The sequence below is a fragment of the Penicillium macrosclerotiorum genome, assembly GCF_028827735.1.
Source record: "Penicillium macrosclerotiorum strain IBT 26536 chromosome Unknown utg000001l_segment0_segment0, whole genome shotgun sequence".
NCBI classification, from domain to species: Eukaryota; Fungi; Ascomycota; class Eurotiomycetes; order Eurotiales; family Aspergillaceae; genus Penicillium; species Penicillium macrosclerotiorum.
The window spans coordinates 3,140,919-3,166,799 of NW_026643081.1; the positions used below are offsets into that span (position 1 = coordinate 3,140,919).

The window sequence follows — 25,881 nt, forward strand, 5'->3', positions numbered from 1 at the left end:
CCAGGATAGCGGAATGGAGCTCTGAAGGTATGGAGATACGGGGCTATGGAGCTATGGAGCTATGGAGCTATTGTGCCTGGAGCTAGGAGCTATGGACGCTACCGGGTACGAAGAAGTTAGTGAGGAGGAGCGCTAGCTGGGACTCGGCAGTGGAGAGCGCTGAGCTGAGATGCTCGCCAAACTCCGGCCTCAATAGGTTGCCCCAGACGACGAGGATGTTCCTCGGTTCCTCTGTTCCTCCTCCAATTCACTATTAGAGCCTTTGTAGCCAATAAGTACTGCTTCCACTGCTCAACATGCGAAGTAGGCGCTCCGGGACTCAATTGACTGCGTCCTCAATAGTACGCATGCCAGTCACTCGTCGACTGCCTTGTTGACTGCCCGTGGATGAATGTATAAGCCAGAGCTCAACGGGCCGCAAATCGTGACCATACCGTACGGGAAATAATCAATCTTACCGGCAGTGAGACTCGGCCCGTAGAGGTTGAGCGGTCATGCCGATACCGGGAACTTTCGGCTGGGGCAACCCGCCCATTTCACCTCCGGTTTTTTGCTTTGCTTCGTTTTTATAAGGAAACTCGCGATCCTTAGTCTCCGAGACCATCCCAGACACCCTGTGCGAGCCATTGGGTCCTATCCTCGTCTTGTCGCAAAGCTACAAGCATCCACGGTCATCATGAACCCTGCTTCCTCCCGAGCCGCGGTGCGCTCTATGGCCACCCTGACACATGCGACCAGAGCTGCCAACCCCGCAGCCCGCAGCGTCCTGTCGGTTGCTGCTCGCTCCCCGGCCTTTGCTAGCCGGGCCCTGAGCTCCAATAGCCGTCAGATCGGCCAATTCCCCCGCCTTCAGTTCCTCGCCAACAACAAGAGAGCCTTCAGCACCACCGTCACCATGGTAAGGGAGGAGAAACAAGGGCCCTGCTTCGATGGATTCGCCAGTACTGACGAGCCTTCCTAGTCTTCCGGTTCTCGTACTGAGAGTGATGCCTTCGGCGAAATCCAGGTGAGCAGACACTACTGAATCGCCTCCTTCTCATCCTCTCCGTTGTGCAAGAAGCTAACCGTGGCGTGCGATGGATGTAGGTTCCTGCAGACAAGTACTGGGGTGCCCAGACCCAGCGGTAAGAACGAAACTCTGCCCCGAAACGAATCGAGAGTGAGAGTGATGGCTGGGAAGATACTCGCCGAAGACAGAGCTAGGAATACTGATGTGGCATCATGAACAGCTCCCTGGGTAACTTCGACATCAACCAGCCCCAGGACCGCATGCCCGCCCCGGTGGTCAAGGCCTTCGGTATCCTGAAGGGTGCTGCTGCCACTGTGAACATGAAGTACGGTCTGGGTAAGTGGGCACTGATCTATCTCAAGCCATGGAATCCACTAGAGGAGTTGGACACAGGTTACTGACCCTGTTGTGTCTCGGTGCTACAGACCCCAAGATCGGCGAGGCCATCCAGAAGGCCGCTGCTGAGGTTGCCGAGGGCAAGCTGCTCGACCACTTCCCTCTGGTCGTCTGGCAGACCGGCTCTGGCACCCAGTCTAACATGAACTCCAACGAGGTCATCTCTAACCGTGCCATTGAGATCCTGGGTGGTACCATGGGCTCCAAGACCCCCGTCCACCCTAACGACCACGTCAACATGTCCGCCTCTTCCAACGACTCCTTCCCCACCGTCATGCACATTGCGGCCGTCCTGGAGCTCGAGAACACTCTGCTGCCTTCCCTGAAGAAGCTGCGCGATGCGCTGCAGGTCAAGGTCGACAAATTTCAGCAGATCATCAAGATCGGCCGTACCCACTTGCAGGATGCCACTCCCCTCACCCTGGGCCAGGAGTTCTCCGGCTACGTTGCTCAGCTTGACCGCAACATCGAGCGCGTCGAGTCCAGCATCCCCCACCTGCGTTTCCTCGCTCAGGGTGGTACCGCTGTCGGCACCGGCCTGAACACCTTCAAGGGCTTCGACGAGGCTGTTGCCGCCGAGATCTCCAAGCTGACTGGCACCGAGTTCAAGACCGCCCCCAACAAGTTCGAGGTTCTGGCCGCCCACGATTCCATCGTTGAGGCCTCCGGTTCCCTGAACACTCTGGCCGCCTCTCTGTTCAAGATTGCCCAGGATATCCGCTACCTCGGCTCCGGCCCCCGTTGCGGTCTGGGCGAGCTGAGCCTGCCCGAGAACGAGCCCGGCTCGTCCATCATGCCCGGCAAGGTTAACCCTACCCAGTGCGAGTCCCTCACCATGGTCTGCTCCCAGGTCATGGGTAACCACGTCGCCGCGACCATTGGCGGCATGAACGGCCAGTTCGAGTTGAATGTCTTCAAGCCGGTCATGATCAGCAACTTGCTCCACAGCGTCCGTATCCTGTCCGATGGCATGAACAGCTTCCGCCTCCACTTGGTCGAGGGTCTTGAGGCCAACGAGTCTCGCATCAACGCTCTTCTGCACGAGAGGTATGTTTTTCCCCCTTGAAATTCCCTTGTCTACTCCTCTTGGACCACAGTCCTCATTGTCCGACTTCACCCACTTCGGCCCCTCCTTGATTTTCATCACGAGAGACTAATTGACTGTCTTTTTCGATAGTCTGATGCTCGTGACCTGCCTGAACCCCGTCATTGGCTACGACATGGCCTCCAAGGTGGCCAAGAACGCCCACAAGAAGGGTCTCACCCTGAAGCAGAGTGCCATGGAGCTCAAGGCCCTGAGCGAGGAGGACTTCGACAAGTACGTCCGCCCCGAGCTGATGCTGGCTCCCAAGGAGAAGAAATAGATGGACGGCTTGGAGCCGTTCGACCTCACCCCCTGTGCCACTATAGACTAGGAGCGACAGGCCTTGTACACTGAATATTTAAATGCACTATTCCCACTATTTTCTTTTTCTTCCACCGAGTAGGACCCATGTCGAGTTCAAAAGAAAAGAGAAGCAAAGGTAGCTCCACTAAAGAAACATGGTTTCACACGTTCAATAAGCATTTAGAATTTTGTCGTAAGACAATTAATAGTTGAGTAGATATTGAGATGTACAGATATATATACATTGATAGGGTGATACAGTTGAAGACCCGATTTGTCAAGTTGGTCTAAATTAGGGTGAATTGTAAGCTTTACATCACCAGCACAAGTTGTGCTGATCACTTACTGGGATGACATATTGTATATCTCTACCTATTGATTATGCTACATATGGTTTTATTGATGTCTGCTCCGTATTCGTTGCGATCGGCATCTCCGATCGCAGAATTTCGAGGCTGTGCTTACAGTTTTTGGTTGCCACAATATATATAATATGCATGTACAGGGATCTTGAATTGCTCGGAAAGAATCTCTAAGGCATCCACTGTAGGGAGTGGCATCGCCCAGCATGGGCCATGGTCGGTCGATAACTCGCGAAAACTATCCCGAGGGACTCGCTAGTGGGAGGTATTAATAGTAGCAGCCCCTGCAGTGTCTCACCCGCCGGACCTGACGCCGGCATTGTTGACCTCTTTTTTCCTTTGCCATGTTCGTTTGAATAGACTGCTTTTCTCCGACCTCTATTACTGGTCCTCTCATTCTTTCGTCCTCTCGCTCATTGTTCATTCTCGTCCATAAACTTTTCCCCTTCGCCCTTCAGCGCCCTTCCACCTGGTCGATCTCCCTTGCGCTAAAGCCCCCGCCGCCTCAGCGATTCGCCCCTCCCTGACGGATCAACACAAACCCACTACGATCTCCCCCCGGTCTCAACTCTCCATCCTTTCTCTCCTCCTCTCATTCCCTTGTCAAAGATTCTCGCATCACATCCCGCACAATCACTACGGACAATGGCCACTCCCACCGTCGCAACTACAACCGTTTCGGAGCCCACCAAGCCGATCATGAACTCGGTCGTTACCCCAGTCGACATCGAGAACGATGGCCCTCTCTTCCCCTCCAACCTCATCTCCCCTGAGGTGATCTCCGTTCTCCCCACCGACTATACTATCCGGCCGTTGCGCCGCTCAGACTATAAGCGCGGCTACCTGGACGTGCTGCGCGTGCTGACGACTGTCGGCGAGATCAGCGAGGCACAGTGGAACAAGCGCTACGACTGGATCGCCTCCCGCAACGACGAGTACTATATGCTTGTGGTGTGTGATGGCGCCGATCAAGTCGTCGGCACCGGCAGCTTGATCGTCGAGCGCAAGTTCATCCACGCCCTCGGCATGGTCGGCCACATCGAGGATATCGCCGTCGAGAAGAACCAGCAGGGCAAGAAGCTTGGCCTGCGAATTATCCAGGCCCTGGATTATGTGGCAGCCCAAGTTGGCTGTTATAAGGTATGTTTTATCACCAAGGCACCGAGGTGGTCGACGCACATGCTAACCTGTCTTAACAGAGCATTCTGGATTGCTCCGAGGCCAACGAGGGCTTCTACGTCAAGTGTGGTTTCAAGCGAGCTGGCTTGGAGATGGCTCACTATTACTGAGCTGAAGCTAATTGCTGTCAATTTTTATTTCTGAATTTGAGGTTCGTCGGCGTTCGGGGCATTTTGGGATCATCTGCCCGGCAGGGCATGCGCTTGCACAGCAGCGTCATAATGAGGACGAACTTGCAAACAAGGGAGGAGAACGAAAAACAGCGTCAGAAGCCACCCCTTTCGCGTCAGCCCTCGAGTCTACGTCTGATTCCAGGTCCATCGGCAAAGCCTCACACATGGTCGAGAGTCTTCCAAGTGATCGCTCTGGATTTGAGCAAGAGGCTACAATGCATACATAGCGGTCGTTTTGTGGCATCTGTGATAAGGTCGGAGCCTGTCTCTTGCAACTACTGTGTAAAAGTACTGTGAAAGTAGACCCACGTCGAGTACAAAACCATGCTCTTTGTACTACGGAGGTGGGTTCTGTGGTGGATTCAAGTGGACTTTGGCCTGCAGGGCGTATTGTATGAGCACAAGTCAATTCTTTAGACGTGAGAGGTATAGATATATTACAATTCGAATCAGTTCCACAAGGCAAAAAGATTTCTCAACAACTGCTTGACCACAGCTTCTGCGCTGGAGATGAGTTGTCCAATATTATATCTTGTACTAAGTCAAGATAGATGTTACGTGACATGCTTCTTCATCTGGCAGCATTTTTAAGAACTACAAGTCACCTGCACGCATCCTCAATACGTAGAGAACAAGAAGCCTGCTGGTTCTCAGGGAAAGATGTCATCACAACAGACCGGAGGACAAGAAGAGGTTGAAGAGCCCCGAAGGGCAGAAGAGTTCATTTCTTGAGGTGGTTGAAATTTTCGTAGATTCCTTTGTTCCCATTTTTTCTGCATTGCATTTGTATTGCATAAAAGTATTTCAGAAACAAGGTTAAAATGGCCCAAAGCCAGTCCTCAGAGACAGTACTCCAGCACCCGTGCCCGCAAGTTCCATCATATCGCAACCGTCAACACGAAAGGTACACACCCAATTTTATCCCTTAACCAGGTATCAGATTTAACGGGACTTGGCGGCAACCTTGGGGGCGGAGCCCTTAGCACCCTGCTTGCTCTGGATGCGACCGGCGCTGCCACCGGCGGCGGCCTTGGCCTTGTCAGCCTTCTTCTGGGCCGCGGAAGCAGCCTTCTTCTCCTTGGCCTCCTTGACGGCCTGCTTGCGAGCAGCCTCACGGGCCTCAGGGCGCTGGGAACGGCGCTCCTTGATCACATCGAGGGAGGCACCGACGATGGCACGCTGGTGCTTCACGACACGGCGGGTACGCTTCTTGGCAACCTCCTGTATATCCACAAAAAAAGAACGAGTCAGCAAGTCCACAATATTCAAGTCATTCGTCCAAGTTCCCTTCTCCATAAATTTATTGTAGTCCCATCTCTTGCGCCGTCCTATCTGGTGCCGGAATGTCGAATTATTTGCCATATCGACGAGGTAGGTCGGCCACACATCCCATCACACTAATCCAACTAAAACGCAAAACCAAAGGAGGGGTAGGTAACGGACCTCAGAGATACCCTTGCGGTGCTGGCGACGGTAGAGGACAGTCCAGGCAATGCGGCGGGGGTTCTTGCGCTGGAGGAAGAGCGACTCGGACTTGCCGTTCTGGAAGCGGAAGATCTTGCTGTCGCCACGGACGTACAGCTTACCCTATAATATTAAAGATGAGGTATTAGCAACCAAATGCAAAAGAAATGTGTATTTCCCGTATGCGCAAACAATGCCACGCGATCGCAGAAAAATGGTTGTAGAGTCTTGGGTGGGTGTCGATGTCGTGATGCCATCATGTCATGGTCGTCGTTGAATTCCACACAATCATTCCAGCTCTTCCCGCTCGAACACCAAGGAAATTATAAAACGCACCTTGCCGGGGTAGATCTTCTGGCCGCTGAAGGAGTCGTCGTAGGTACGCATCTTGACGGGTGATGCGCTGACGCGGTGTCGGTTGGCGTTGGGTGATGTTCAAAATTCGGGGATCGCGGTTGTCTCAATGCTGGGTCCAATTGTGGTGCGACTCGCTAAAGTGCAACACGTGACCCCCTCTGCCCTTTTGCGGACATTCTATCACGTGACATGAAAATCACCAAAAGATCACATGATTAGCTAGTCCATTAAGGGAAAGAAGTTCTATAGGTGTTATTACAGTTTTGGTCTCTGAGAAATCCTCAAAAGTTCAAAAAGTGAACTCAAGATGGACTAGCAGATCAAAAGCGAGTGATCTTAGTATTTCATCAATGAGTGACCAAAGAATCCTACGATATTATTAGACCTCGACCGTTATTATTTACCTAGACTAAAACCAGATCAAAATTGATCTACAGCTTTCAGCCCCCCAACGATGCAAATTAATAACGTAAATTGAACTCCAGCAATTGAGTCTGAAAATTGCCATGAACTGGAACTCTACAGCGCAAAAATGAGATTCAGGCTAGTAGCGACATGATGGTGTATATGTCACCAACAAGAAGGATCGAGTAACATGAGGTCTGCGTATTTTGTCTTCAAGCCCCAGAGAACGCCAATTACGTTTCCTTAGGAGATTGAAGAAGGTCCATCTAGGAGCAGCAATATTTGTACTGGTTTTTCAATTATTGCAAGCGTCGCCGTCCGCGATGTCAAAAATTTGCTCGCTCGGTCTTCAGCTTCGTACAGATCCTTCTGCTGAGTGATTGAGCCAGGCGTGGTTTAAGGCTCAATTCAATCGAGAAAAAGAACATCGGTACAATTGAATACATATCCCAGTTTTTTTACTAATTGAACCTGATTCATGGAGCTTCTTGCCCAGAGCACTAATCTTTACGTACGTAAACAAGATAGGTAAACGTGAATCCTTCGTTGCCCCTACGAAAGAGATCATGAGGTTTGTTTTATGGATAGATTGATTTGTTTCCCGAGAGCTAGACTCGTAGAGCAATACAGCGGTGAAACTATAGATAGACACAATGGCTCGCGAGCAAAACTCCCTAATGGAATTTGGGAATGCACTAAATGACGCTTTGAATTCTATGAAACGCCTCTGGAATAAGCCATCGGTCTCCAACAAGATGAATATTGCAGAATACAAGTTTTACGCTGAATTAGCACAGACGCTGCCCCATCCCAGTTCAAGGTGGCGGTGTATCGGCTGACCATGCACACGGGAACACCTGATTCTCTTTTGTTTTCGTGGTCACGTCGCATTTAGTCTTATTCAGGTCATCGCGTGGGTTTGAGTCCACTCCTTCGCGGTCTGAATCGCGGCAGGCTCATCCTCCTTCCAACGCTCGGCAACATCATTGGCGAGCGGGTCATCTGGGTTGGGAGCACCGAGCAGGGCCTGAATCGAGAGGAGAATTGTGCGGATCTGGAGGGCAGGGGACCAGTTATCTGGAATGATGTTAGCGACAGTTCTGAATCCCAAAGTACATCCCAGGCATAAGGTATCTCACTCTTCAGGACATCCAGGCAGATACGGCCCAGGCGATCAATGTTCGGGTGGTAGATCTTGGTCAGGAAGCGGATTTTGGGCGGAGTCATGGGATAATCGTCCGGCAGGAAAAGCTCCAGGCGAAAGATACCACCTAGAGCCGTTATTTATTGGTATTAAACATCACAAAACAGATGAACCACATGCATACCTTCGTAGGGAGACTGTGCGGGCCCGTGGATGGAGACATCAAAGTATCGCAGGTTATCTTCGTGTGGGACAGCGTTGATACCGGGGACCCTAGATATTTCATAATTCCATAATTTAGCATTTCATTGAAAGTACAGTGGATGGACAGTGTCTTACGGCTCCGCCATAAGGCGTTCTGTCTCCTTGATAATCCGCTTAGGCAGTGCCATATCGAGTGTTTATCACGGGTTCGAGAGGTGGGTGGGTTTGGATAAGAGGCTTAGAAGAGCAATTTGGGATGAGAACAATGGGTATTACGACGATAGCAGCACAGAGTAAGTCGGAAGTATTGAGGGAACACCTCGATAGCAGATAATGTGCCAACAAAATCCAGTCGCAACCGACGCAACCGCCGAGGGGCATTTGCGCTGCATCGCGGGGTGCTGCCGAGTGCCGTACCCACACGTGATATCAACGCACCGCCACAGCATGTCAGCCACTCCGCGTTATCGCAGCTCCCCCCCCTCGGGCACGCGACGTCCTAAGGCTTTCTAGAAATTACAGAAGACACGATACGCAAAATGAGAGGGCAAACTACATATGATTTGCTGCAACGTGCATAGAACTTGGATTTGAGACTTTTGTGAAGGTCTAGCACGGCCCATTGCGGGCGATCGGGGACAAGATGTCGAGCTCCATGGAGCCCCGGCCGCTCGCTTCGGCCTTCGAAAGTCCAACATTCGATGAAGAGAGTTCCTTCCATGTCGAACAACCAGTGGGGTCAATGTCTATCTCCCCATGTGGGCGGGATGTGGTGCTGGCCTCCAAAGAAGGTCTTCATGTCATCGATCTGGACTCGCCGTACTCCCCGCCGCGTTATCTACCGCACCATACTCCATGGGAAGTGGCCGATGTACAATGGTCCCCATTTGCATCTCGGGACTACTGGGTGGTTAGCACTTCCAATCAAAAGGCCCTCGTCTGGAACCTAGCTATGAAAACCTGGCAAAACTCCATTGAGTATGTGCTGCATGCCCACTCGCGCGCTATCACCGATATCAATTGGTCCGCTTTTCATCCAGACATTCTCGCCACCTGTGCTGTGGATAGCTTTGTTCATTGTTGGGATCTGCGTACCCCTTCTCGCCCAGCCATCTCATTCTCGGACTGGTTTACTGGCGCCACGCAAGTCAAGTGGAATCGACAAGACCCCCACGTCATCGCTAGCTCTCACGATCACTGCTTGCGAATCTGGGATGATCGCATGGGTGCATACCCTATACGATCCATTGAAGCCCATGACACCAAGATCTATGGAGTCGACTGGAACCGCGTCCGACGGGGTGCGGTAGCGACATGTTCACTGGATAAAACCATCAAGTTCTGGGATTATACATCTGAGACCGACGTTCCAGAGAAACTGATCCGCACCTCGTTTCCTGTCTGGAGAGCTAGAAACACTCCGTTTGGATGGGGTGTGCTAGCAATGCCACAGAGGGGCAACAATGACCTCCATCTCTACAGTCGCAGAGCCGGCGAGGGCAGCAACCCTGATGATGATCTACCCTTGGTTCACACCTTTCCAGGCCACAAAGGTCAAGTCAAAGAATTCCTTTGGCGGCCTCGGGGAGGTGTGGTAGACGGAATAGATCACCGAGAGTTCCAGCTTGTGACATGGGGTACTGATCGAGAGCTTCGTTTGCATCGAGTCAATCCCGAAATCTTGGAGCGAGTTGGATATGAAAAGGGAAAATCGTTCATTTCCACTCGAAATGTGACCCGTCTAGGGGCGGCATATCGAAGCTTCAGGGATGTGAACTCAGATTTGGATTTGGAGGATCTTGAATCTGCATCCTCGGTCGGCCCTCACCATAATGCAAGCACAAACTACTCTGTTGGCCCTGGAATGAACGCAATCTCTGTTCCGCACGCTCGTGCCTGGACACGGAAAACCAATGTTGATTCGCGAGTAGGCATGCTGCCGCGGTCAAATCTCCGAGCTGATACCAATCCGATTGCCTGGATGCGTGGTGTGAAGATCTCTGGCTGGGATATTGAGACTCTGGGAGATGAAATCAGTCATGTGGGAGAAAAGTTCACTAAGGTTGCATTTGAATCGGTCGATGTGCGACAAAGGAAGATTACGATATCTTTGAATGGACCATGGGGTGCAGATGGCGCATCCTTGTTCCTGAAGGTGGATATCAAGTTTCCTAATAGCTACCCCAAGACCGCTATTCCAACGTTCTCATTCCAGAAGACAGCAGCTGTCACTGATGATCTAGCTGGAAAAGTCACGGCTGAGCTGCGGACTATTGCTGAGACTTATATGTCTCGCAAACGCGGGTGCTTAGAAGGTGCCGTGCGCTACCTTCTCGGTGAAAGCAGCCTGGAAGAAAGCATAGCGTGGATTTTAGGTGAAACTGGGGACCCTGTCAAGTCCCCAATCAATGGAGAGCTAGAGGGCGAGTCCAGCGACGAAGATGAAGTTGGTATGACACAGAGCCAAGAGTTGGGCATGAGCTCTGAACTGCTTCGGCCTGTCAACGCCAATGTCATGGTTCCTGTGGCTAAAGGATGCGGTGCGTTGTGGGCGAACGATGGTCGCCTAGTGTGTTTTTTCCCACCCAAGAAAGACAAATCGACAGAGCTGTTCGACACCATCGGGTTCAAGGAGATGAGCCGGCTGTCGAGGACAGACAAAGTTTTCGAAGGCTTCGGGCGCCTGCAGACCAGCTCTCCGGGCCCGCGAATGACCGGTACAATCACGAGCACAGATGACGGAGTGTCCGACTGCTCCGATGATTCATATTCCGAAACCTCCAGCTCGTCGGGCTCTTCTGATATTCTTTCAGGATTGCCTGTTCGTTTCCAGGCACCTCAGACTTGGCGAAGCGCTGGCAGCATTGGCATCTATCGGCCACGGTCCACGGCTCATTCCCAACGATCTACTGTAGGGGCTGGAACGGCCAAATCATCCGATAATCCAAGAAACATTGTGTCTATCCATGATCTGAGCGATATGTTGCCCGTCAAGCGAGACCTCGCGAGCAAGTATCGCATCTGCGGCAAGGGAACTGATGTTTGCACTCACAATGCTGCAGTTGCTTTGGATGCTGGATGCTACGAACTGGCTCAGATTTGGGGGTTGATCAAGTTAATCTTGCAGGTTCGGAAAGGACCAGGCTCTCCAATCGAATCTAGGGTGGGATTGAAGCGTCTTCAGAAACATATTGATCCAAAGAAAGCCAGTCAGACACCGGAGAAAGGCGGACTCTACAAAGATCTCGTTGGAAGTGTGATCCGGTGGGGTGACCACCCAATGGGTAACCATTGGCTTGTGCCCGCGCTGTTCGATCATTTCGAACGCATTGGCGATGTTCAGATGGTGGCAATGCTCTCGTGTGTACTTCACGAAGCCAACCATGAAGGACGACCAGATCAACAGGAAGAGGTTGCGTCTGGCCAGCGGACTTTCTCCCTAGAATTCTCGTCTGTTTCGACAGCTGTCCAAGGAAAGTCGCAAGCTGCTACACCCGCTTCATCAATCCCTCGAGAGCCTCAACTCATGCTGCCCCATACATCAGCACGGTCATCTAGCGAGCTTTGGCGCGCGGATTATACCCCTCCATATTCGACTGGTACCACACCCCCTTTCACATCCCGCCCTCGAGGCATCATTTCCGACCGAAAATCTTTGAGTCAGAATGTCTCCATAGCCGCATCTCCAGATCAGCAGTCACAGCCACGCAGTGGGTCTGGGTTTGGGTCAGTACTGGCATCATCTTTATCTCGGTCATTTACTTTTGGCCCTTCGTCTGCATCGCCGCCAAGTCACAGCCTAAACAAGAAGAAACAAAGTCCGGGAGAGAGCCCCAGCGTGGCGACTGGGCAAACAGTATGCATTCCTCTTTTTACCCTTGTTTTATTGTATGTTATCTGACTGGACCACAGAATCATTCAGATACTGAAAGCGATCAGCCCCAGGTCGCAAAGCCTGCAGGCCGCTTCAAAGTCACTCTCAAGAATCAAACCGCTTTTGATGGCGATGATGCTACTCCCGACTCGCTTTTGGACCGCGAAAAAGAATGGCTTTACCGATCCTATCGAGCTGCATATGCCGATTTGTTACAGATCTGGGAACTTCCAGTGCAGCAAAGCGAAGTTATGAAGATTGGCGCTGTTATGGCGGATGATGCAGAGGATATGCAGTCCAGTCATTATTGGAGCAGCCACAGCTCCAAAGAGGCTGCTCCTCTACCAGAGGTCAAACCAGGTGACGTTTCTCCAAGCCTTGAAGGACTCGACTTCCAGCGCCACTGTGCCAATTGTGGCCATGCCTTACAGTTGTCAATATTCGCGTCAGCACGTCTTCCCGAGACCCCGTCGAAACATCAACGCCAGAAATCCTCGTCATCTCGTCTATGCCCCCAGTGTAAACCTCGCCAGGCGCTCCCAACCCAACTACCCTGCACCATCTGTGGCGAAGTTGTTGATGGGATGCTGGTACCCTGCCTTAGCTGTGGTCATGTCTGCTGTTTCCACTGTCATCGCCTCTGGTTTGTGCGGCCGAAAGGTGAAGTTGATAGTCCATTTGATTCTCCACATGACACGAGCGCTCTTCCGACGTGCCCCACTGGATGTGGCTGTAGCTGCTCCGAGAGTGTTGCCACCGAAGTCGTTCTGCCAGCCTGGGAACCCTCGTCTCCACGATCCAAACCAGCCAGTCCCGGCCGGACCTTTTCGCATGAGAGGCGTCATCGCCGCCGGCAATCCGAACCACCCGGCCATGATTCAAGCGGAGGAAACACTCCCACCACCACCAGACCCCGAGCCGGCCAAACTCCATCCGACCTGGACTTGTGGCAAGAGTCATCCCCCTTTGCATCTCTTGCGCGGGGCATGGGTGGTGGTCTCAGTCAGGGCCTACGCACTAAAGAGGATCGCAAGAAGCAGCGGTCGGTAGCCGTTACTATCCCCAAGCGCAAGTAACTGTGATCCATGCTCAGCTGTGAGAATCGGGATGGGTGTTGCTTGTGCTGGCGTTTCTTTCTTTCTTTCTCTCTTTCTTTTTGGTTTGTATTGATATCCACCCCATGTTTATATGCCCTGAAGACCTCTGTATTTTAGTGTTTGATACGAATCTATGTTTTGGGTTGAACCCTCGGCAGCCTCAAGAGCCCGTTAAACCGGCCCCTAGAAAGATCCAGCAAGCAATTGACAGGTTCCATACTTCATAGTCCGTCCAGCCCTTTCCCTGTTCTCATTAAGCTCTACCTCCACTTTGTGGTGCCATATGATGCACGAAACTCTTCGCCATAGGCGATCTGGAGCGCCATGAGTGCCGTGAACCCCATACTTGCCGATCCCCCACTCGATGCCGACAGCCCACCGCACAGAAACGTTTCTCGTCCGAGAGAGCACTGGCCGCTGCGGGGAGATGCTGTGCAAGGGCGGGCCACCAATCACAACCCCACAAACCCTGACACCAATCAAAATGAAATAAAAATCTAATCTTAAATGATATAAATTGAACGACCTCTCGCAATATACAAGACAGGCCAGACAAGGTCTACGGTGGCGGCGGAACGATGGTTTGTCATTAACTTCATTAGAATGGTAATCCTCTATGGTAGACAAGAGCAAAGAAACAACGGGCGAATTTCTCTAATTCTGCAAATCGCAGTTCTGGCCCGCAGAAGGGGATCGAGGCCCAACTCATTCACAGATTGCGGCGGCAACCCTCATGAACTTGTGTGCTCTGCGGCTCCCTCCTACGCCCCGGAATGAAAACCCTGGGTTAAACAATGCGCCGGTCTAAAATTCCATTTCTTCGTTTCGTTCTCCCGATCGCACGCTTACAGCTGCTTGTAGACGTGGTCGGCGGAGGTAACCTCGAGAACGTTCTTCTCACGCTCCTTAGCGGCATAGGTGACCTTGCCGTGGTCGAGGACGATCGCGTAGCGGTAGGTGCGACCCTCAGCGTCAGCCCAGCCGATGCTCTTAGAGAACTTGGCCTCGGGGTCGGAGAGGAAGAGCTAAACAGACAGAAGAATAAAATTAGAACATGGGGTCCTTCAAGGAAGAGGGGAGAGGGGGGGGATGTAAAACTCGAGAGGAGCACATACAATGTCATCACCAGTGACGCCGTTGGCCTTGCCCCAGGCGCTCATGACGTAGGCATCATTGTAGGCCAGGACGGCAACAACGTCGACACCCTTCTCACGGAGCTCAGGGAGCTTCTGGATGTACTCGGGGACGTGGTTGGCAGAGCAGACGGGGGTGAAAGCACCTGCAGGGAGTAGCGGTCAGTAATTGCGGGAACCCTGGGAGAAAAAAAAAACAAAACGAGACAAGAAGGGGGTGAATAACAAAAGAGGGGAGAGAGAACGAACCGGGCAGAGCGAAGAGGATAACCTTCTTATCAGCCCACTCCTCGGAGGCTTTGTAGTTGATGGGGATACCGCAGGAAGTGATCTCGCCCTTTTCATCGGACCAAGGGATGTAGCTAATGAAGAAGATTGATGTTAGTGAGCGAGCGAGGGGCCATGGAGATCAAATGGGCTATGCGATATGGCGAAGGAAGGCATGAGGGGATGGAGGGGCACCAGGTGGCGAGGACCGTGATGGCGGAGGGGTAAAGATGGCGATAAGCAACGAGGAAAATTTTTTGAGATCCAAACATACGAGAAGACCACGTCCTGGGGGAAGCTATCACCAGCCTGGATCGACATGATTGCGATTGATGGGAGATGTGATGGGTAAAAGAGAGGGAAGATGTGTGGAAGTTAAGTTTAGATTCGAGAAGGAAGAAGAAATAAGGCCCAGGGGCAGTGGCGGCTTTAATATTCCGCGCCTCGCGAGTGGGAGGCCAGTCCTGAGGAGCCAGCTTACGCCGATTACACATATTACAGAAATCGGCCCATCGGGATCGCGGCTATGACGAATAAGGGTGGGACAATGGGCCATCCTGGGGCCTTATCCATAAGGTGATCCGAAGCAGAAAGATACCGAACCGCATGGATTAGCAAGAAAGACCGCCCGAGAACGAGGGGCGGTCCCGCTGGCTGATGACTGGTCCGTTCCGGCGGGGGTCGGAGTATCGGAGTGTCGGAGTATCGGCGCCACCCACGGACACGGAGAGGAGTGGCAGATCAGAATATCTGGGAGAGACCTTGGAGGCTGATGTCGAGATATCCGACCACTTGATGGAGAGGGAGAATGCACCACCTGATTCCTGGATGATGCAACAGTTGGAGTTGGTCCGGAGGCGCCCTGTAGTGCTGCGGTTAAATTGCTTATCGAGGCCCGCGCTCATTTGGCTTATCAGTAAAAGTTCTTGGTGCCTGAAAGACGCGGCCATCAGGCACCAATCAGCACGGAGTGGGCAGTCCCACCTTCCTGTTTGGGACATTTCCCATTTGGGCTGCCGCCATCGTCATCAGGCCTCAAGGCTGCAAGGCATCAATAGGCATCAATAGGCATCAAGGGCATCAGATCAAGGTCTCATGCTTGATATTGAGCGTCTCCATGCTCAGTTCTCGTAGGAAGAAGACCTATGTGGTTCGAATGACAACGGATCTTTTGGGTCTATCTGCAGGAGACAATAGGATAGAGAAGCTGATTCAGGCGCCTCCCGACCCGACCAAAACGATGATCTGGATATCATCTAGATTAGGAACTCGATTGGTAGGTCGAATCTTGACAGCTGGCACATATATAGGCCCTGTAACCGAAAAGATCCGAGCTTAGAAGTTCTGTCACCGAATATCAAGCTTCTATTAGAACAACAAGAGCCGGACGCGCGTCACGTGGCCGATAGGCCTGCTGTCTTCAACCTTACCCGAATCCGCCTCTTTCAACCCAATCGCCACATCTGGGGAGGGACTTCAGCTCTATGGAGACAACAAGCTATTGTCACCGATTGCAACGTCGACGCCTCTTTGTCTCTCCCGAAATAGAGAACAAGTCCACCATATTCCGGGCGTTGGCCTTGTGATCCCTTCTCGTTCATCGGGAGCCTCGCCGAATTACTCGCATCCCAGCGGGAGGCCCCGCGTAACGGCCACCCTCCCGGCCAGACATTTCTCTGGGACCCTTTGAAACCCAACCGCACCTTATCAGCCAGTCCAGTAGAGGTAAAGGGACGGGAGCACACAATGAATGGGTTTCTTATCCTCGGAACGCCTATAGGCTGATTCCCACTTCCAGCCTGCAATCGGACGAGCGCCCGAAGTCGCGCAACTTGATGGAGGTGGGCTAGATACCGTAGGGTCGAGGACATGCGGGGTTGATCTAGATAGATAAACTGGTCTGTTCGTAACTACAAAGGTCTCTATCTCGAGCAGAAGCTATCGGCCCTCTTCCATCATCGACCAAATGGCTCTCTCGTTCACTGGAAAGCCTCCGGGTCCGCGTGCAGGGGAGTTGCTCATCGCACAATGGAGTATACTCCCGAGGCATTCGTCTAGACAGCCCAAGGGAAGACGATTTACTTCCACGCTGCATATTGCGCAGAAGCAGAGCGCCGTGTCTCCCGCCCCATCCCTCCCGCCTCTTGCTGCTCTTCCCAATCGTGTGCTTCTCCGTTCCCTGTTGGTGTCTACAATCTCGTCCAAGCCGTTTCTCCTTCGACCATCCCTCTGGGCTATGTCGATTTTGGCCAAGCCTAACAGGGGCTTCTTTTTAAACGTGGATCGGAACCCTATACTCCATGGAATCCTAAAGAAGACTTTCTATGAGCAATTCTGTGCCGGAGAGAACGGAGCTGAAACCAAGGCTACGATCAAAGAACTGAAGGATATGGGTTTCCGGGGTGTAATCATGACCTATGCGAAGGAAACGGTGTTCGATCATAAAACAAACACTCAGCAGGGCCTGGGGGTTGCGGCTCTAGAGAAGCAAAAGGCCGGCGAGAAACTCGACCCGCGGCTGCTACACTGCGCTAATATTGAAGCGTGGCGAAAGGGAACGTTGGAAACTGTCGAGCAACTGGAGAATGGAGACTACTTGGCTGTCAAGTATGTATCATCAACAATCAACCATCAGTCAAACTTTTTAGTAGGACAGTGGAACTGACCTTCCCTCGATAGATTGACCGGGGCTGGACCAACGGTCACCGAAGCCTTTTCCAAAGGAGAACTCCCTCCACTGCAGATGATCGACGCAATGGACGAAGTGTGTCGCAGATGCCAAGAGCGCAACGTGCGCATCCTGGTCGATGCCGAGTCCCAGCATTTCCAGTGGGGAATCATGCTTCTCACCCTCGATCTCATGCGCAAGTACAACCGGGATGGTTTTGCCGTAGTCTACAACACCTACCAGGCTTACCTGAAGAGCACCTCTGACACTCTGGCAAAGCACCTCACGGCCGCTCAGAAGGAAGGATTCACTCTCGGTCTCAAACTAGTTCGTGGAGCATACATGGCATCGGATAAGAGAAGTCTCATTCATGACACGAAAGAGGCGACAGACCATGCATACAACACCATCGCACAGGGCGCACTGAAGCAAACCATCGGAGATTTCGGGACCACTACGTCTTTCCCCTCTGTCAACCTTTTCCTGGCCAGTCACAACAAGGCAAGCGTCATTGACGCCCACCAACTTCACAAGCAGCGTACTGCTGCCGGCTTGCCGACTGTCCCCGTAGGTTTCGCCCAGTTACACGGAATGTCGGATGAGGTGAGCTTTTCGCTTTTACAATTGAAGGGAAGCGATGGGACTCCCGAGGTTTACAAGTGCTCGACCTGGGGTGGAATGGGAGAGTGTCTAGCATATCTGCTACGCAGGGCAATTGAGAATCGTGACGCGGTGCTACGGACGACTGATGAATATTCCGCGCTGAAGTCCGAGTTGAAGAGGCGGTTGAAAGGCGCCCTCTCTCTGTCGATCCAGAAATAGAAGTATCATCCTCATTAGAAACGAAATTCATGAAATAATCCTTTCAACCATTCAAATCTCTCCAATCCAGGCTGTCCAGTCTCCGTTCATTGATAATATACAACGTGACTGAAGCTAATGTAATAGTCCGTAAGCTTATCGTGCGTTTCGTTCCGTGGTGTCTTTAGAGTTAAAGAAAGTAGGCTACGGAAGGCCTGCCGAGTGGAGCCCCGCATCGCGATCAAACGCTCGGTCCAAATGCACGAAGCGAACTGCCCCGCGCTATTATTGATCATGGGATCGTGGGGTTACTTTGCTGCATTGGGATAAATTTTGCGCTTTGGCTGTTATCTATTACATTTCTTTTGAGTAATGCTTTTCTTGACATGCCATTAAGAGGCTCCAGGAAAAGAAAATCTGTACTTGACCATGAAGCGCGCTAGTCGTACGACAGATACATAATGGTTACCGAAATGTTCATTTTCGGAGACCAACGACATAAAAGAATCAGAACCCATATTCGACTGTGTCCTCTGTCAGGCCAATTGCACAAGCTACACTCAAAAGGTAGAGAGCGTGGAGTATAGAAATTATTGGAGCCTAGAACTTGACCAAAACTTTATAGCACAAATAAAATGATTTCATCAAAGAAATGCTTTTAAGCAGTCAAATTGGAAATTCTAGGTAGGATTCATATACAAGGACATATCGAAATGAATATCAAATCTAGTGGTTGCTAGGATAAGTGAATCCTGTTTGTGGGAAAAACTCCTCCTTGATCAAACGGGGGCTGGTGAACCGGCGGACAACATCGGAGCTGCCAGCCTTGTCGTTGGTACCGCTGGCGCGAGCGCCGCCAAATGACTGTTGCCCAATGAGAGCTGCGGTAGTCTTGCAGTCTAACAAATAACATAGAACATTAGCAAATGGATTCAGAGCTTCTTCCATTTAAGGAATGTTTAGAAACTTACTGATATAGAAGTTACCGGCGGAGTAGCGGAGCGCATCCTCAGCCTCGCGGATGGCTCGGCGGTCCTGAGCGAAGACCGCACCGGTCAGAGCCAATCCACCACCGCCCTGGTCCACCTTCTTTAGAGTGGAAGACCACTCGGCATCAGGGTAAATGTGCAAAGCAAGTACAGGACCAAAGATCTCTTCGTTGAAGAGTTCGTGGTCAGGAGAGTCCACCTGGTAAACAGTCGGGTTCACATAGAAACCGACCGAGTCGTCGTAGGTTCCACCGGCAATCACCTTAACAGAGGGGTCTTTGTTGCTCTTGTCAATGATTGACTTGATTTTGTCGAAGGATCGGCGGTGGATAACAGGGCCCATGAAGGCCTCGAGGTTTTTATCAGGATTTCCGATGGTGATATTTTTAACACCTGCCTTCAAAGCAGTAATGAACTCCTCTGCACGAGATTCGGGAAGGTAAAGACGAGAAGTTGCAGAGCACTTCTGTCCCTGGTACTCGAACGAACCGCGAATCGTGTGGTTCACTGCGCTGGGGATGTCGGCGCTTGGGTGAACCAGATGGAAGTTCTTTCCACTGGTCTCAGCGACAAAGCGAGGGAACTCGCGGTATGACTTCTTTGCAACTCCCTCACCGATCTTACCGTACAGAGAGCGGAAGACATCAGATGAACCAATAAAGTTCAGGGCAGCAAAGTCGCGGTGTGACAGGACAACTTCATTGATAGTTTCAGGGTCGCCAGTCACGAATTGGATGACGTTGGGAGGCAGACCTGCCTCCAGAAGAATCTTGTAGACGATGCTGCTCGCATAGACATTGGAAGGCGAGGGCTTCCAGAGAACAACATTACCCATGAGAGCAGGACCAGCAATCAAATTTCCACCGATGGCAGTGAAGTTGAACGGGGAGACTGCGTAGACAAATCCTTCGAGGGGCCGGTATTCCACACGACTGCGCATTTTGTTAGCCAGGATATCGAGAGCCAGAAGCCATCTACTATAGCCGTCATTGAATACTTACCTCCACATGCCATCGCTGCCGCGGGTGGGTTGCCTCTCCAGTATCTCAGCTCCATAGTTGCAGTTCAGACGGAAGAAGTCGGCCAATTCCGCAGCGGCATCAATCTCTCCTTGCCAGATGTTCTTTCCCTGGCCCAGCATAGTGGCCGCAATCAATTCATACCGATATTTTCCAGTAACCAACTCCGCCGCCTTCAGGAAGATTGAAGCTCGGTCAACGAACGGAGTTTCCTCCCAGTCCTTCTTTGCGTCAAGAGCAGATTGAATTGCAGCGGAGACCTGCTCCTTTGTGGCAAGTGGATAGTTGGTGAAAGTAGTCGCATGCTCTGCGGGTAGGACTTGGTCCCAGGACTTCGAGCTCTGCTGGACTTGGCCATTGTAGAAGATGTCACTCCGGACTGGCAGTTGAGACCGCAGCTTGATCAAAGCCTCTTCTAACTTGGCCCGTTCCTCGGAGCCCTTCTTGTATAGCGGCTAATGTGCAACACATGTTTAGTTGAACTCGACGCGAAAGAGGCTTTAATTGGAGATACTCACGTTCGGCTCATTGCGGGGATCGGGGAGGCGAAAAGGCGCGGTCGCTTTGCCTCGAATCTGCGCCAAAGGTCTCACTGTTTGAGGACGTAGACGAGGCGTAAATGATCGTGTAGTACGCAGGTTTATGAACGCAGTGGTAGACATGGCGGCGAAGTTGTTCAAGGTATCAGCCGACTGAATTGAACAAACTCCATTTCAGCGACCGGGCGAGCTTTATTAGGACAGCTCTCGTCATGACATCGGATGTCTGGCCGATGGAGCAGCTTGTCACCCCGCTATGATTTGCCTGGAAGCTATGACGATGCTGGCCCTGCGGAGCTTGTAAACCCGGCTGTCCAGCTCGGGTGCACCGTCGGCAGGCCTTCCGATGGTCGCCCCGCCGCGTATACTCCGCCTTTCTCGCACGATATCAGCTACCGATACGCATGGTTCAGGGAATGAAACTGCCGAAAGAATTGTCGTTTTGTTATCTAGAAAATTCCCAAAATTGGGAAATGCAAAAAAGACAAGTCTTTAGCTTGTCCTACATCCATCTGGTCAGCATTTGGTACCACCGCCATGCAACATAGATCAGCTGAGAAGGAACAACATGGAACGGGCTTCTTATTTCGACGATTGGCAGGCGATGTTGGAGCTGCTGTGATTTCGGCTACTCTGGTTGCTCCAGCAGTAACTATTATTGATAGGTTTGCTCAGCTCCCAGACGAACCGCGTTCTCGGGTGTCTCTTCTAACAGCTTGAATAGGGCTCTCGTGGAGAAGTCGACCTTCAATCAACCTCTTATACGCGGTCTCCGAACGCATGCAATTTCTGCATTCAAAAGCCCGGCTCGCTTTGTATTTCAAGCGCCCTTTGGCCTGATATGGGCTTTGTACGGCGCGACGTATGTTGTTGCGAATGGATCCGACACAATCGGGAGGGCATTAAAAGCCCCCGCGACGGGAATGATCACTTTCCTCTCCACCACAATGGTGAATGTGCCGCTAGGCGTTTGGAAAGATATACGTTTTGCGCAAATATTTGGCACACAGCGGACTGCTGGCGATGTGGGAGCCGTTCGAGAATCTTTAGTACAGACTCGCGGCGCCGCTCGAGCAGCCACCGCAATTTTTCTCTTGCGGGATAGTGTGACAATTTTTGGATCTTTCACCCTAGCTCCTCGTCTGGCGGATGTAATTCCAGATGATATCGCCAGCCATCCGGCTGCTAAGCCGGTGATTACACAGCTGACGGTCCCAGTCCTGACTCAGCTTGTGGCATCGCCATTACATTCGCTGGGCCTGGATTTGTATATGCGACAACATGCCGTGCCCTTCTCCAATCGGCTGGTACAGTCTCAGCGTCATCTCGCTTCATCAACGGTGCTTCGGTGCATTCGCATTATTCCAGCGTTTGGGTTTGGCTGCTTGGCGAATCTAGAGTTACGAGAAATGTTTCATAGAAAATTGAATGTCTGATCTGATCTAATGAACCTAGTGGGGTTTGTATACGTATCCTTGAGTACCCAGGAAATCTTAAAAAAATCATTCAAGTTCGGTACAAACTACATTCCATGAGTGTATCTACAGTGGTCTTCTCCGCTCCCGTTTCATCATAGGTGGCCCGTTGGGTGTCTAGATATTGCACTTTCTGAATGCCTTCCCTAATGTCTGGTATCATTTACATGCTCGGTTGTTTCCATAAGACGAGCCAATGTGACCGCCTCTCGAAGAGCCCGTCCAACGTGGCCACGGACTGCGCCTTCTTCAAGGACCATCAAGCCTCCAATGGTACATCCCTCGGGAGATGTGCCTTGGTCGCGCAGGGTCGCCGGCTGCATTCCTCCCTGAAGCATCATAGCAGTGCCTTGCATGGACTGAAAGATCATCGTTTGTGCCAGATCGCGAGGGACCCCAACCGCCACGGCCGCATCAATCAGGGCATCGCAAATGACGGCAAAGAAGGCCGGCGTTGAGCCGCCGACTGCCGTCGTCGCATTCATCAGTCTCGGGTCGATATGAACCGGCCGGCCGATTTGCTCGAAGATCGCGGTCGTGATCTGCAGATAGTGCTCTGGGAGAGCAGGCTCCGAAACTTCAATCGCCGTGAGGGATTGAGAAACCTGGGCGGCGATGTTAGGGAGGGTGCGAACCACATATGCCCGATCGGGCTTGTTGGCAATGGTTGTTTCACTGCCGTAGATGGTCTGCTCGAGCTTTTGTCTGGTCCAGCCCGCGGCAATGCTGATCAGCAATTTCCCCTCGAGCACTTCGCGCAGGCCGTGCTGGGTCAAGACAGTCTGGATATCTGCCGGATCGACTCCTAGTATGATCACGTCGGACTCCCGCACAGCCTTGATATTGTTGCCCCGGTAAACAGTCAGTCGGTCTTGGTGCCCAGAGAATCGCTCCGTTAGCTTCGTTTCAGAGATTTCACTGCGAACACAAGCAATAAACCGGTTGAACAGAGGCTCGGGTTTGGTTGTATTGAGTAGACTGCTGAGAATTGCAGCTCCCAGATTTCCTATACACCATGAGTTATCGATCCGGATCGGTGACAAATTGACCATGGGCGATATTCACCGCAGCCCAACAGACACAGAGTTGACAGCTTCGCGTCGGCCATGTTTGCATGCAATGGCCACTCAATAATTTCAATTCGTCCAAACCAAGGCGTTTTCGAAAGGTCTCAAAGATAAAACCATCACGCGATCACCAGCCGGGCAAAAGCGTCTCGAGTTGCCCCTCGCCGATAAGTGCTGGTCTGGGTCGGGCGGGCATCCGAGTCCAAGCGGAGATGCTCCAGGGCCTCTGGGGATGCGCGCTTAGTGATTGGGTGTGCCCTCCACTCGTCCACTTCTCCACTCGGCACCGTGTCCCGGGGATTGATAGCGGAGGGTCCAGAACTGACACTCCGCAGTCGCAAAGGATGCCGGTCTATCGGAGCTGCCTGCGGGGTATATGCGATTATATATGATTCTATAGGATGATATATGATCGCACAAGCAACAGCAAAGCGGAGCGGAAACGCAGAAAGAGGAAAAAAACCTTTCTAGCCGGAACCTCGATCGGGACATTTCATCATGGGGGTTTCCAAGTCCGACGTGATTATCATCGTCGGAGGAGGTGCTTTCGGCCTCTCCACGGCCCTTCATCTCGCTAAAAAGGGCTATACCAACATCTCGGTCTACGAGAAAGATGACCATATTCCCCCTCGCTCTTCGGCAGCCAATGATCTGAACAAGATTGTCCGAGCGGAGTATGAAGACCCGTTCTATACGGAGTTGACCATTGTATGATCCCACACCTGCTTCCCCTTGCCTGACGCGCCAGAATTTCGGACTCAGATACTAATTGTTGTGCTTCACGAAACAGAAAGCAATTGCAGCCTGGAAGACTCCCCTCTTTGCGCCCCATTTCCACCAGACTGGTTTTCTACATTGCGTGTCGGGCGATGCCCCCGATCAAGCTGTGGACACCCTGCAACGCTTCCGCAATTCAGCCGAACACAATGCGCAAATCAAACCGCATGTAATTCCCCTAAATAACGAAGCCGACATTCGCCAGGTCTGCTGGCAATTAGACGGACCCTTGTCGGGCTGGAAGGGGTACTTCAACCGTTTCGACGGATATGCCCATTCTGCCAACGCCCTAGCGGCGGTCTATCGGGCCACACAGGCCGCCGGAGTGAGATTTTTCTTGGGCGAACAGGGGGCCGTGGACGAGATTGTATACGTGAGCACCCTGAAAGGACGGAAATGTGCTGGAATCCGAACCAAGAACGGCCGATTCCACCCGGCCGCGCTCACGATCGTGGCAGCGGGCGCGGGCGCGGGCCGCCTGGTCCCTCAGCTTGGCCAGCAAGTCGTCGCTAAGTCATGGTCAGTCGCCCATGTTCATCTGACGGACGAAGAAACATCGGCCCTACGTGGAATCCCGGTCACCTATGCTCGCGACCTAGGATTCTTGTTCGAGCCGGATCCAAAGACAAACCTGTTGAAGCTGTGCCCGATGGGAGGCGGATATATCAACACCGATCCCAAGACCGGCGTATCGCATGCGCCTCTGTCTTTGGAAGAGAGTGCGTTCGTCCCGGAGGAGGACGAGAAGCAAATGCGGAAGTTATTAGCCCATACGTTTCCATCCCTTGCGGATCGCCCCCTCGTTAAAAAGTCTCTTTGCTGGTTTGCCGACACAAACGACTCGGACTTCATCGTTGATTACATTCCCAATATGGAATCTTCAGTCATTCTGATGTCGGGTGACTCGGGTCATGGCTTCAAGATGTTCCCGATTGTCGGTTCATTCATCACTGATCTGCTGGAAGCTCCAGATAATAAGCAACCAGTTTCGCGTTGGCGGTGGAAGCACCCTAACCCAGCGGCTGGCAAAGCTGCTGACTGGGGAGGCGAGGTTAGTTGGCGCCTGGGACAGTCTAAAGAGCTCTCAAGTATTCTACCATCCAGGGCTTCTAAGTTGTAAATAGAATTTCTATATATGTCGTCGTCAATGATACGTTTCAACATCCTTCTGAGTTCTGAAGTCTTGTTGATATTAACCCAGTACATAAGAGATTAGTCTTTAATATGTGTCCTTAGGTCTCTCCAAAGCAAATACTCGCTTTATCTATAATCCCCTGCCAAATTGATGACTCCTCCTATTAGCGATGGTCGGCATTAGAGGCAGATGATGCGAGACTAGGTTAAGGATGGATGTCTTTATCCGCCTTCTTTGTGGTGTTGGTTCAGAAAAAGTAATATTTTGTAAATCTCTAGCAACCAGGTTGAGCATAAAAATTTGAAGCTATTGTTATCCTCTATTGCAATTGTTTGTGCCCCCTGCCAGTTCTTTGTGTCCATCATTTTCGGTTTCTTTTTGACCCCGTTTTTTGAAAGAGACCCTTTCTCCAAATACAGAACTCCGCAAGCCACACAACGACTCCAAGAATCAGAGTGAAACAACATCCCCTCCAATTATTAATTCATCGAGTACCGTCCTGTTCAATGAATACCCAACCTGACCGGAACACTTTCTACCCAACCCCCGGGCCTGCTTTTTTAATCCGGAGAAGGAGCAGATCACCGCCTCCTCAGTATATTCAGATCAGCCAGAGGTTAGCATTGCCCTAAGAGGATTGCGAACTGTAATTTTATCCAAAATGTGCCTTTTAGTTCTTTCCGACCATGTTAAGTACGGCTGTGGCCATTTCTACGTCGAGCGCGTCGAAAAATGCTTACGGGCTACTCACCTCCCTGGCCACCCACTGTGCATCTGGACCTCGGAAAGGCAAATCGTACCTCGTTCCGATTTATGGCATCGGCTTGCCCCCTTCTTCAAACCGGAGCTTAACCAGATGGGTGGCCCATGCAAGCAATGCAAGTACGATGGGTGGCCAAATTTCTTCTGAGCCTCAGCTCAACCAAGCATTGGTGAACTATGATTTCGCATGTCTATATT

At 51.8% G+C, this 25,881-nt stretch overlaps 12 protein-coding genes across 12 annotated transcripts; 6 read left to right on the forward strand and 6 right to left on the reverse strand.

Annotated features, from left to right (window-relative positions):
• Positions 1 to 319: 319 nt before the first annotated feature.
• N7462_001066 (uncharacterized protein) lies at positions 320 to 604 on the reverse strand (the record flags this gene model as incomplete). The annotated part of the gene is made up of 2 exons (XM_057072792.1): positions 320 to 377; positions 459 to 604. The coding sequence occupies 2 exons, from the start codon at positions 602 to 604 to the stop codon at positions 320 to 322; spliced, it is 204 nt and encodes a 67-aa protein (XP_056939322.1).
• Positions 605 to 676: 72 nt separating this feature from the next.
• On the forward strand, positions 677 to 2,769 carry N7462_001067 (class II fumarate hydratase; the record flags this gene model as incomplete). Its single annotated transcript, XM_057072793.1, has 6 exons — positions 677 to 898; positions 962 to 1,006; positions 1,087 to 1,124; positions 1,230 to 1,345; positions 1,435 to 2,452; positions 2,583 to 2,769. The coding sequence occupies 6 exons, from the start codon at positions 677 to 679 to the stop codon at positions 2,767 to 2,769; spliced, it is 1,626 nt and encodes a 541-aa protein (XP_056939323.1).
• Positions 2,770 to 3,799: 1,030 nt separating this feature from the next.
• Positions 3,800 to 4,443, forward strand: gup1 (glucosamine 6-phosphate N-acetyltransferase; the record flags this gene model as incomplete). Its single annotated transcript, XM_057072794.1, has 2 exons — positions 3,800 to 4,294; positions 4,354 to 4,443. 2 exons carry the CDS (start codon positions 3,800 to 3,802, stop codon positions 4,441 to 4,443), a joined length of 585 nt encoding a protein of 194 aa, XP_056939324.1.
• Positions 4,444 to 5,448: 1,005 nt separating this feature from the next.
• On the reverse strand, positions 5,449 to 6,357 carry N7462_001069 (60S ribosomal protein eL24; the record flags this gene model as incomplete). The annotated part of the gene is made up of 3 exons (XM_057072795.1): positions 5,449 to 5,727; positions 5,950 to 6,093; positions 6,307 to 6,357. 3 exons carry the CDS (start codon positions 6,355 to 6,357, stop codon positions 5,449 to 5,451), a joined length of 474 nt encoding a protein of 157 aa, XP_056939325.1.
• Positions 6,358 to 7,633: 1,276 nt separating this feature from the next.
• N7462_001070 (E2 ubiquitin-conjugating protein UBC13) lies at positions 7,634 to 8,268 on the reverse strand (the record flags this gene model as incomplete). Its single annotated transcript, XM_057072796.1, has 4 exons — positions 7,634 to 7,809; positions 7,872 to 8,003; positions 8,061 to 8,149; positions 8,216 to 8,268. 4 exons carry the CDS (start codon positions 8,266 to 8,268, stop codon positions 7,634 to 7,636), a joined length of 450 nt encoding a protein of 149 aa, XP_056939326.1.
• Positions 8,269 to 8,723: 455 nt separating this feature from the next.
• N7462_001071 (Mtc5p) lies at positions 8,724 to 13,030 on the forward strand (the record flags this gene model as incomplete). The annotated part of the gene is made up of 2 exons (XM_057072797.1): positions 8,724 to 11,936; positions 11,993 to 13,030. 2 exons carry the CDS (start codon positions 8,724 to 8,726, stop codon positions 13,028 to 13,030), a joined length of 4,251 nt encoding a protein of 1,416 aa, XP_056939327.1.
• Positions 13,031 to 13,896: 866 nt separating this feature from the next.
• Positions 13,897 to 14,772, reverse strand: N7462_001072 (peroxiredoxin family protein; the record flags this gene model as incomplete). Its single annotated transcript, XM_057072798.1, has 4 exons — positions 13,897 to 14,076; positions 14,167 to 14,330; positions 14,434 to 14,546; positions 14,726 to 14,772. 4 exons carry the CDS (start codon positions 14,770 to 14,772, stop codon positions 13,897 to 13,899), a joined length of 504 nt encoding a protein of 167 aa, XP_056939328.1.
• Positions 14,773 to 16,417: 1,645 nt separating this feature from the next.
• N7462_001073 (proline dehydrogenase family protein) lies at positions 16,418 to 17,941 on the forward strand (the record flags this gene model as incomplete). The annotated part of the gene is made up of 2 exons (XM_057072799.1): positions 16,418 to 17,058; positions 17,131 to 17,941. 2 exons carry the CDS (start codon positions 16,418 to 16,420, stop codon positions 17,939 to 17,941), a joined length of 1,452 nt encoding a protein of 483 aa, XP_056939329.1.
• Positions 17,942 to 18,646: 705 nt separating this feature from the next.
• Positions 18,647 to 20,590, reverse strand: N7462_001074 (uncharacterized protein; the record flags this gene model as incomplete). Its single annotated transcript, XM_057072800.1, has 4 exons — positions 18,647 to 18,819; positions 18,892 to 19,841; positions 19,911 to 20,383; positions 20,447 to 20,590. The coding sequence occupies 4 exons, from the start codon at positions 20,588 to 20,590 to the stop codon at positions 18,647 to 18,649; spliced, it is 1,740 nt and encodes a 579-aa protein (XP_056939330.1).
• Positions 20,591 to 21,004: 414 nt separating this feature from the next.
• N7462_001075 (uncharacterized protein) lies at positions 21,005 to 21,903 on the forward strand (the record flags this gene model as incomplete). The annotated part of the gene is made up of 2 exons (XM_057072801.1): positions 21,005 to 21,132; positions 21,192 to 21,903. 2 exons carry the CDS (start codon positions 21,005 to 21,007, stop codon positions 21,901 to 21,903), a joined length of 840 nt encoding a protein of 279 aa, XP_056939331.1.
• A 185-nt stretch (positions 21,904 to 22,088) lies between these two features.
• Positions 22,089 to 23,050, reverse strand: N7462_001076 (pyrroline-5-carboxylate reductase family protein; the record flags this gene model as incomplete). Its single annotated transcript, XM_057072802.1, has 2 exons — positions 22,089 to 22,948; positions 23,008 to 23,050. The coding sequence occupies 2 exons, from the start codon at positions 23,048 to 23,050 to the stop codon at positions 22,089 to 22,091; spliced, it is 903 nt and encodes a 300-aa protein (XP_056939332.1).
• Positions 23,051 to 23,507: 457 nt separating this feature from the next.
• Positions 23,508 to 24,906, forward strand: N7462_001077 (NAD(P)/FAD-dependent oxidoreductase; the record flags this gene model as incomplete). Its single annotated transcript, XM_057072803.1, has 2 exons — positions 23,508 to 23,717; positions 23,800 to 24,906. The coding sequence occupies 2 exons, from the start codon at positions 23,508 to 23,510 to the stop codon at positions 24,904 to 24,906; spliced, it is 1,317 nt and encodes a 438-aa protein (XP_056939333.1).
• Positions 24,907 to 25,881: the final 975 nt, after the last annotated feature.